Raw genomic sequence first — 10,896 nt, 5'->3', positions numbered from 1 at the left:
GTGGAAACACTGATATGGACTAAGCCACCGCTTTGAACAACACTTCTTTCCCTCCTATTGATAGCATTTTTTTCTTCCTCCATCCAATTCTTGCAAAACTCTATGAATAAGATGACGGAAGCAGTCGGATCGATTGACTCCCACCATTGCACGCAAGCCAAAGTACATGTCATTCAAGGACTATGTCATGATATCCGGTGTTTGGCACACTTGTACCCTTGAGTCAACCTGTGTTACCATCTGGCATGAGCTCGTACAGTACTCATCAAGGAGTGTTCTGAGACATGATGCATTTTATCCATCTGCCGACATAAGAATAAGCGAGTCATCTTCAAAAAGCAAGTGTTAAGTAGCCATGTTGTTTTTAGTGCTACTGTGTGTTGTTTTCGCAGCGCAATTTATGTTGTGCAACTGTTTGTTTGACCTGGTTGTAAGTGTTTCCTAACTACTCCTACCTTATATCGTTCAGCCGTGATGCTCTATATCATAATACAATATAAACGGGTGAAATCCTGTTTGGAGACTTTCATAGCACATAACATTGCACAGTTGAGAACCAACAATTAGAATTGAAAATGCAGGTGTGAAAACATCCACAGAGATTGATACAACATTTTTCTTTCCCAGAATGATAATATGAGTGCTTGAAACTGACTGACGCGAGGCAACCCTCGCTAGAGAGAACAGATTAGCTGTTGACTATGCACATTCCCCGAATGTTTATTGCACAAGATTGCAAGCCTCGTGGATCCAAACCTTTGGTGGAATGAACCCAGTTCTGGTCATTTTGTGGAGACCCCATAGCCGTGCATTTCTAGTTTCCTACGGCCGTTGCTCCATCTATTCCGCTCGTAGCATTTACCCTTGTATTTGGATCCTGGAGCCGCCTGTTACAGCAAAACATGGCGAATAATAAGCTGTGTGCACATATCTAGAGTATCATCTGGAACAAACAATGTATGCAACATACGTACCGCAACAGGCTTAATAACCTCAGTTGAAACACAACTCTCGCTGCACTGATCTGCACCAACACTAGAAATACAACGTCATAAGATACTGGCCATAGCTGGTAAACAAGGTTGTCAACTAAGAGAATCTGTCAACAAGAATCACTATGTCGCTGGTTTTTCTTGTCAACTGACCTTAATAGAAGAAACCATACCTGTCATACGGCTGCCCATGACTGTCCACCGCAAAGTTAACTTCTGGGTTTGGCGTAATAATGGGAACACCAACAGCACAATTGCCCTCTTCACTACTGTTACTCCGAATTTCCAGTAACAGCTCAGGCTCCGGTTGGTCTCTATCTTCTACCCCCACTGAAGTGCTTTCTTGACTATCACTTTCCAATGTCTCGCGAACGATCCTAGTACATTCCAGTTGGTACTCAGATCCTGTAATTGCCAATAAGACTATCAAATCAAAGTTCACCCATACAGTCTTCCTATAAAATAAATAATCAAAGCATGCAAAAGCCAGGCATGTTTGAAGCAACCTATTACTTCAATAGGTTATTTTGCATATCTATATCTGTGCGGACATAGACAACAACATTCATATTCAGAGGTAGCATCAATTTTCCAATATGCTTAATAACTAGTTTGATTCATCTTTCCTTTTTAAGATTCCAGAAACTGATATGTCTAGTGCTCCCTAGCCAAGTATCAAGTGAGCGAGAGAGAGAGACCATTCAACTCTTCTGGATGGCTAAATGCATTACTTGAAACCTTCTGACAAATAGTGGTTCCCCAAGAGCTGAAAACGGAGTTCTCTGCCAATGCTAGACTGTTATAGTTAGTCTGCGCTGTGACCTCCAACTCTTCTGAATGATTGGATGCATTGTTCACAACCGTGTCACATGCTAGACTGTTATAGTTAGTCTGCGCTGTAACCTTCAACTCTTCTGAATGATTGGATGCATTGTTCACAACCGTGTCACATGCGGTGGTTCTTTCAAAACTGACAATGCTGTTCTTCCCCAACTCAATTTCTTCCGCATTAAGCACCAACTGGATGCTCATATCTCTTGGATTATGATCCGTGGCATCTAAAATCTTCTGACAGATGGTGGTTCCCTGGAAACTGAGAATGCTGCTCTCTGCCAATTCAAACCTCTCAGAGCAAGACATTGCTGTGAAACCAAATGATCCTGTCCATGTTTCTAGAAGCTGAGGAATCGCCGGTAAGATAAGCCTTTCCACCCCCAAGCCAGAAAGTAACTGCAAAGTAAAATAGAAAGTAAATAGAGCCACACACAGCAACAAAATGCCAGGAATATTGACAATCAAATGGGAACGTGATGTTGCAACATTCAAACTCAATTTCACAATGGCCAGTAATTTTAAAATATATTTATTTAAGTAGTAAAAGTAAAAAACCTTTTCCAGTTCATTCATCAGTAAGCGACACATTCCTTGTCGACGATGTTGAATTCTTGTACCGATAAGAGGCAGCTCAGCAAACTTCTTCCCACATACCCTAAACAGAAAATAAATTGTGATATGGAGAAAAGAACGATAAACTAAAAAAGTTTGCAATTACCATGGAGGACCACTGAGAAGAGTGAAATACCTAAAAGTGCCGACAGATATTAGCTCACCATCTTTCTGGAGAAGTATCGTGTAAAATCCCCTAAAATTAAGCCGTCGGAGACCTGATCTGTAGATGATTAGATAAAAAAATTACAGTCTCCATTTATGATGATTAATAATGAACGGAGAAATACCAGCCACATCTAGAATATATAAGCTGTACATAGATGAATTATTGTGATGAAATAGACTAGAAACTGTTGAAGTATATGTGGATTGAACAGTTAGGAGGACATTGGCTCTACTGGTTGGTGCGTGAAACTTAATATGGTATAAATTCAGGCAAAGTGTCCAGCAAGTGTGAGGTGAAATAGAGAAAATAAATGCTAAGAGGGAGTTACTGACAAGTCATCCTAGAACTAAGTGAGTGTTGTAGTTAAATTTATGCACTGTAGCAGAATATCCATGCTATAAGAATGATAATACTCCCTGTTGTCAATTGTCATATAGTACCATCTAAATTAAGCTTATCTAAAATGTTGTAATATAGTATTCCCTGCGTTTCACTGTATCTGTCCTCAGCCAACCATAAGAACCAACAAAACACTATGGGCTAGTTTGGTTCGTGTCCTCGTGACAACTCGCCTGGCCTGGAGCGTGCCTGTGTGTTGCCTGGATACTGTTTGGTTGCTATCCTCGAAGTGCCTGGACTTGCCTGGACTGGAATGGTACGGAGGTGATTAGCCTGGATGGGGTGTGGATAGAGGAGCCATGCAAGGGGTTAGCCTGGCCCAGGCGTCGAAATTCCAACGCCTGGCAAGCCATAATGGCTGCCTGGGGTTTGCATGTATGGAGTTGATCTCGGTAGAAAGGACTATGAATTATTATTTTAAGTCTAATCACTCTCCAGGCCAGGCTCAAAAACCAAACACGTTTCCATCGATGCTGCCTGACCAGGCAACAATACACCCAAAAATCAAATCCAGGCCAGGCAGTACTTCTTCCCAGGCACGTAGCTGTGGACATCAACCAAACTAGCCCTATATCTAAGAGCGAGGTGAGAAATGATCATGCATACCCCTATTAAATTACATGCCACAACCACTTAACCTCTTCCAAAAGCTTAAAAGTATGGCAGAGAGCATAAACATTGAAACAAGACTGCAGAGATGAAGGACAGATATTGTGAAACGAAGGTAGTATAAGCTAATGATTTCCATGATCCCATCAAGCCTACCACACAAAAGTAATCAACACATGATTAATGGAAGGTAAAATGAAGACAGACACATTGAAATGGTGCCATAGCAGTTCTTACTCTCTATTGAACACAATATCTTCAGAAAGATCTCTTCGTGTGCGGGGCTCGATAATAGTAACAAAACATTCATGAAGAACATCAAGTGCAATGCACAGCTTGCCATACTGTTCTGCCATTATCTCATTGTAAAAATCGCCATGGTCACTAGCATTTTCTCTGTCAAATCTGAGTATGGTGCATGATAAGCCTTCGACAGGAGTTGGAATTGGTTTCCCGATAAGCTCTTGCAAATGCTGAAATATCTGCACATCAGAATAGATTATGAGACAACATAATGAGCATGCATGAAGTTCAAATTCTAAAGTAATTCAGGGTGGAAACAGCATTTTATCTAAGTGTTGTCATACCTCTGAGCATCCCCTACTGCAAAACCAGCACCCTTCTGGACAGCAGGTGAGCTGATCACCTTTGTTTCTCATGCAACCAACATGATCTACCAAAATATGATAAAAAGGAAATCAGTGGTTTTCAAAATATAATTATATGTTACTCCCTCCGTCCCAAAATAAGTGTCTCAACTTTGTACTAACTTTAGTTCAAAAGATGTACTAAAGTTGAGACACTTATTTTGGGACGGAGGGAGTACTATTGAGTGTTCAGAAAACCATACATTCACGTTCACACTGATCACAATACATAATAGTCTTCTCGGTGAATTGGTTGGTATCAGGATCATAATCACTCAAGTCACAAATACTACATCTACAAGATGGACAGTACCAGCTTCCTTCCGGAGTGGCCTACAAAAGTAGCATGATACTGCATGTCAGATCAACAGACAAGCAAGTGCATATAGAAAGAAGATGTTGCTTATATAATAGAAAAATCAAGGAAATGTAGCAACCATATGAACCAAGTATGAAGCTAAAACCACATGCTCGTCACATTGTTCAAAACAGAAATTGAATAGGCATTCCAAGTGCTCATTAGAAATCATACAAGTTTGGGTTTGATGGGAAATATCCAATGAATCACTGGTGATCAAATAAGAAAAAATAAATAGCTTTTTAAGTATATGACCGAATGACATGCTCCTGTGCTGTAACAGGAGATTTGCGAAAACATAGGCGTGAAAATTTAAAACTCTTGATGAAAAAGGAGTTCGCTCTGATAAGATAAGGAGTACCTCCAAACCGACACAAGCATGGTGGAAGGATGAAGGACAATTGTCACAAAGTAATATTTCCCCACCCTCATTGCATATCGAGCATATTGAATCACTTTCTGTATCAGAACAATTTGTCTTCAAGCGCACGTGCAGTGATTCTTTGGGCTTGTTTTCACCCATCAATTCAACTAAACACTGTGAAAGGGACCTCCCATCCTTCAAAAAGATATGAGCAGCAGGTAACCGAGTACTGCACCCAGCATGAACCTCAAAGCTTTCCAGAGTGAATAGTTCATTGCAACACCTGCATTTTATTCCATCTTTAGTAACGGCACCTTCCTTTAGCCGAGGCCCATCACTTCTTTGCTTATAAGTAAGTTTAACTCTTGGTAATAGAATATTTTTGTCTACCAACAGAGACAGAACGGTTTTAGCACGATGCTGATATGGCAGGATTTGTCCATGTGTTGAACTCAAAACTCGTGCATGGCTCATAGGCACCGAAGATGATTTTCTTTTCTTTGATTTTACATGACATGTAGGCCAGCTAAACATGCCATCATGTCTATCTAAAACTGAAACCGGCAGGTCCTTTCTTCCACTTGTATCCCTTGCTCCGCCACCGAGTGCTATAGACGTATCAGTGGTGATCCCAGAGCTTACATTATTCTCCTTTTGATATCCATCCTCTAAGTATCCTTTACATGCTGCCAGCAGACATTTGTAGGACTTGCCATGTGGAGAATGATACCGAAGCTCCCGTTTTTTACTAGATTTCATCTTTTGGCAGACTATCCAACCAGAAGATTTGAGGAACTTCTTAGCTTTTGATCTCAGAAATTTCTTTTTCCTGACATTCTGCACATCCGCTTCCACACAGTCTACATATTTCCCTACAACATCAGATTTATTTTCACGTTTACGCTTACCAAGTGTTGCCAGGTCCCTTGAAACTGCTGCATCGAGATTTACTCTGTTTGCTGCCAAATAATTGCAATTATCAGGAATGCCTTCAGTATTGTTCCCTTTAACTCGTTTAATACACTGAACTGCGAAGCTCCTGAGTACTTGAAGGAAAGAAACGTAAGTCTTCCCGACAGGTGACTTGTACCGGTATCTCTTAATAGTACTTGGTTGACCGTTAGGCCTTATAATATCGTCTTCTTTGAACACAATTCTCCAACCTAATGCCAGGAGATGCTCCTTCAGCTTCATCCTCATGGTTTCATTAATTTGTCCCTGGGAAAAACTGGTAACCTCTTGGTAATTAGCAAGCAGCGACGCTATCGGTGGGGAAAATTTTGCATCTAGCTGTACTGGCATCCAAGAAGCTGAGGCATCCGTACTCAACTTATTATGGTGTTTGTTCTCCATTAGGATAAGATCTGTGCCAATTGAGCTGCAATCTTCACTATTTCGAGTCGCGCTATGTAGAAGCAAATCATTTGTATGACAACCCTTCTGTGCCAGGTAAGCCTCACATGCTGCTATAAAAGATGCAAACCGCTTCCCATCAGGTGAGACACAATATCTGTTCTTAGCTCTATCGTCTACAAAGGTCCACCCTACTGATTTAAGATAGTGCTTTGCAGACTCCCGTTTGGCACGAGCACTAATCCTGTCGTTATTGCGATAGTATGAGATGAACTCTAACATGGTCCGGCAGATAGCAGCTGATGCAGAATCCAGCTTATCCGAGACAATTGGCTCGATATTCTTATTTTGAAAGGCTGCAGATGTTGAAGTTTCTGCTGATCTACAAGAGTCTCCTATTTGATTTCCATCTTGGTGAGGTTTGTCACATACAGACCGTAATTCTGCAATAAGGGCTGCAAGTGATCCCTCCCAAAAAGACTCTGTTCCACACATCCACGTATTGTCTTCTGCCGTCAATGAAAGATTTGACCTCAGGTCATACCATATCTGCCTGACTGATACAGGTAAACCATCCTTCTCTTCATGTGACAACAGCATTTGGAGAAACAACCAGATCCCGCGTGGTTTCCATGTTCCAGTAACTTCATCCCAGTCCTGAGTATGGCGTAGCTGGTCGACTGCCATAATGCGTTCATCACCTTCATCAGGAAAAAAGACCTTCCTCTCCATGGAGCCTTCAGCGTGATCAGCAATTACACCTTCCCAGTAGGATCCTTCCACTAGTGCATCAACCCACAGTCCATAGCTTGCATCAGATACCTGCAGCGGTTGACGTGGATGCACCGGTCTTACTTTTCCACGAGTGGATCCCTGAGCCGCACTTGACTTGCCATCGATAGCATCTGACACCTCAACTCTCTCAACAAGAGGTGACCCGCTACCATTGTCATCAACAAAATCATTGTATCTTACAGAGCGGAAGTTGTCCAAAATTTCAATCACAACAGCCTGATGCCATGATCCGCATAGCCCTGGATCAAAACTAATGACCTGCAGAAGCGAAATATATCAGTGAATCTACTCCCATTCACAAGTATGAGAGTTTTCGCAGTGAGATTGCAAAAAAAAAAGGATGGTAACATTTCCAGCACGCATCAGTGGTGGTGACAAATGATAACAATGAATACGTAGGGAGGACATTTTACAGATGATGCCATTGGTTTGACCATGGTTCATGGACAAGGTAAACTCATTAGGTGCGTGCGAAACAGAGACGGCTGCCTCACTTCCTATTTTTCTTTTGCGTTCCTACTAACACAATACAATGCTACACATTCCAAGCACTAGCACTCAACAGTGAAGGGTAACTGTGTGTGCGCAAGACAGCATATCAATCAAGAAAAATGCTACTGCAAACTGACACTTCTATGAGAGGCCAATAATAACATTCAGTCCGTCGAGCACCAACCAAGAACCCATGATTCCGAACAAATTTCCACACAGGTACCAACAAAGCAAAGATCTTTTACCATGTTACTACATCAGATAGATGAGATGCAAGCGAAATAACTCGGCAGACTAATTAGGCGACTGGCAGGCATGCAGGCGCAACCATGCACTGACTAACGCCATTGTTTGACAAGAACTTCATCGCAGATTAACCCAAACATGTTATTTCCGCCGACAGTCTTAGATCATTCAGATGGATGCCAACTCAATCGCTCCCAGATGCACACGATTATCGCGCAAAACAACAATCACCGGCGCGTTCTACCGGAACTAACCACATTAGCACAAGTCATCTGACGAAGGTGGGACTCCGTTCAGAGCCAACCACGCTAGACTAGACTACAGGGGAGACACGGGAAGTCAAACCCAGGCGAGCCAGGCGCGCGGGAGCAATGCGTGGCCCGCCCGGCGATGACGGCGGTGCGGATTTCGACGGCGCTGACCTCGACGTGCTCGCCCGGAAGAAGCTTCCGCTCCCCCGCGGCGGCGACGGGGGGCGGCTCGCGCCTCCGCTTGGCGGCCCCCCGCGGCATTGCGGCGCCGCGAGCGGCGACGGACGGCCTCGGATTCGAGGGCCGGGCGGCGGCGGCGGTGGTTGGGGGAGGGGGAGGAGGCGGAATCCAGGGGGGCGGAGGTGGATACAGGGGAGGAGGAGGGGACGGGTTTAATGGAGAGGTTATTTTTACAGCACTCGGCCGGTGCTGGCTGCTAGTATTGAGTAATTAACACCGGCGTTAATCGCCCGGTAATTCACTTGGGGTAAGAAGATCCGCCCTTGATCTGCTATTTGAGTCTCGCAATAAATGAGGTTCGTGAGCATGTAATACTTGCCAGAAAAAACAAGTGGCGATTTTGGTTAGTAGTACAGGATTTTAGGTGAGCGGCAGTAGTGATCCCGTTTCCTTCCGTTTTGGCAGGTAGATGAGGGCCTTCACTGTGTTTTGATCTCGGGAGTAAAAGTTGAGATATTTGGGAATGCATTGCATGTGATGTTTACTGCGGCCTCGCAAGGGTTTAAGGTAAAGGTCGCCCCGTCCGTCCTTGTGTTTCCACTGGCCTTTGTCCCGCCACTGGAGCAACGGCGTGTGAATGGATGGCCGTGATGGACCTCACATGATCTCAACTTGTTGTTAACTCCGTAAAATATTTCATAATCAGATTAGTGTTAAGCAATAATAATATAGGCCGTGGGTTGGCGTGAGGCACAGCCAATATGGCATCCGCCTTGGGGGAAAAGAAAAGAAATGAGCTGCGCACAGCTCGGAGCGAACAGTAGTACCTTTTTTTTTAAAGTTGCGAACAGTAGTACCTGATCTTAGCTGCAGCCTCGTCTTTACTTGTGGAATCGCCCAAGATATGCAGGTGTGCAACACGTGAGTGCGCCCACACCGCTGCTGTGAACCCCTAAATGGCGAAGGACCGTCCTTTTTTTTTTGGACAGAGAGAGAGAGGGGAAGGAGAAGGACCACCACCTTGACCATCCCATCTCTGTCTGGGCTCCAACGGGCATCGTATCAGCTCACTCCTCTCTGTCTCAGATGAAGTGTCAATTTGGCAATGAACTTCATCGGGGAACATGTGAAAGGGAATAAAAAAGGTTTGTTTTTTTACTTTTAATAGAAGAGACAAACCTTGAGCATCATGAGCGAGCCAGGACTCGAACGCGGGCAGGAAGGTTGGCTATAGACTCACGCCCTGCTTTTCTCTCACATGGCAAAAGATTAAAAAAATCAATAGAAAATGCAACATTGAGCATCGCGCGTGAGCCGAGACTCGAACACAGGCGGGCTGGCTGCACACTCGTGCGATGCTTTGTTATCATATGGTGAAAGAGAATGAAAAAAAGGCATTTTATTGATATATATAAGAGGCAACCTTGATTGAAAGAGAATAAAAAAGTTTTTTTAATAGAAGAGGTGACCTTGAGCACCACGCGTGAGCCAAGACTCAAACGCGGGAGAGCGGGCAGTCTACAGACTCGCGCAATGCTCTGTTATCACATGGTGAAAGAGAATGAAAAAAAGGCATTTTATTAATATATATATATATATAAAGAGGCAACCTTGAGCATGACAGGAGCCAAGGCTCGAACACGGGCGGGCAGGCTACCTGCACACTCGCATGATGCTTTGTTATCACATGGTAAAAGAGAATTGGCTAACACCATATGTGATCCAAAGTATATGGGTTAGTTTGGTTTGCATCCACGGTAGGATGCCTGGCCAAAAGTCCTGCCTGGTGTGGCCTTGAAATGTGGATAAAATTGTGCCTGATCAGGCATTCTATGCGGACAGATATTCGGTGCTTGCCTGAAGTGGGAGCTATCTAGTTTAAAAAATAATCTTATTAGCACGTCCATCGAGAAGTATTGTTGTAATTAGTATCCCAGGGCGTGGAGAGCTATCTAGTTTTAAAAATATATACTTCTATAAAATATGGTTACTTTTAGCTGTGGCGTCAATACTTATAACACAACCTATACAAAGCACCATCTTCACAAGCAGTAGCATGCGTTGACAAGAACTTTCATTCTGGGTCAAGCTTTTTCATTTGCAATGCTGATTGAATGCTTATGGATCCATAATTATTTTGCTGCACATATAATGCAAGACAAGTGCTCAAAGATTTGCTGATTAAAACTTGCAAATTCACAAGCTTAGATAAACTATAAATAGCCAGAACAATATCATGTGATAGCCTGGTTTATTAGTGATGATAGACTACTCATATCAATAAGAAATTTTTTTTTCGGGAGCCCATTCGGAAAGAACTTCAAAGTTAAGCGTGCTTAGCTTGGAGTAATTTTGGGATGGGTGACCGACCGGGAAGTTGCTTCCGGATACGCACGAGTGAGGACACAGTGCGCAGAAAAGACTAATATTGATCTGTGAGGCCAGTCTAGATCCCGTCAGGAGTAACGACCACCAACGGGTGTGTCTGAGGCGTTACAAGTTGGTATCAGAGCCGACCCTCGCGGTTACACGAATGTTTGCAGGTACATACGTATACGAAAAAGGTTACTCAACCACAGACCGGCTCTATGTTTT

General features: G+C 43.3%; 1 protein-coding gene across 4 annotated transcripts; it reads right to left on the bottom strand.

The window, feature by feature from the left end:
* Positions 1 to 503: 503 nt before the first annotated feature.
* LOC125552084 lies at positions 504 to 8,530 on the bottom strand. Of its 4 annotated transcripts, none has more exons than XM_048715551.1 (11): positions 8,293 to 8,530; positions 4,982 to 7,390; positions 4,466 to 4,595; positions 4,203 to 4,288; positions 3,853 to 4,097; positions 2,575 to 2,661; positions 2,382 to 2,481; positions 1,691 to 2,222; positions 1,166 to 1,397; positions 975 to 1,035; positions 504 to 887 (listed from the first exon to the last, which is right to left on the bottom strand). In XM_048715551.1, exons 1-11 carry the CDS (start codon positions 8,380 to 8,382, stop codon positions 783 to 785), a joined length of 4,077 nt encoding a protein of 1,358 aa, XP_048571508.1. In that variant the 5' UTR covers positions 8,383 to 8,530; the 3' UTR covers positions 504 to 782. The 4 variants fall into 4 exon arrangements, 2 of the variants coding, with proteins under 2 accessions (XP_048571508.1, XP_048571509.1); XM_048715552.1 differs by having other exon boundaries at positions 975 to 1,024; XR_007303370.1 differs by having other exon boundaries at positions 810 to 887; positions 975 to 1,024; positions 1,146 to 1,397.
* Between the last annotated feature and the right edge of the window lie 2,366 nt (positions 8,531 to 10,896).

This window comes from Triticum urartu, chromosome 4 (genome assembly GCF_003073215.2).
Source record: "Triticum urartu cultivar G1812 chromosome 4, Tu2.1, whole genome shotgun sequence".
NCBI lineage: Eukaryota > Viridiplantae > Streptophyta > Magnoliopsida > Poales > Poaceae > Triticum > Triticum urartu.
Note: the sequence above shows the minus strand (reverse complement) of the source record. Positions and strands in the feature narration are given on the sequence as shown.

What these genes read in the sequence shown, in the direction of transcription:
- LOC125552084 (XM_048715551.1), bottom strand. Translation starts at nt 8,382, where the DNA reads ATGCCGCGGGGGGCCGCCAAGCGGAGGCGCGAGCCGCCCCCCGTCGCC. An exon ending in ATGCTTGTGTCGGTTTGGAG is followed by an intron (nt 4,596 to 4,981) that starts GTACTCCTTATC and finishes CTACTTTTGTAG; the next exon opens with GCCACTCCGGAAGGAAGCTG. An exon ending in ATATCTGTCGGCACTTTTAG is followed by an intron (nt 2,482 to 2,574) that starts GTATTTCACTCT and finishes TTTTCTGTTTAG; the next exon opens with GGTATGTGGGAAGAAGTTTG.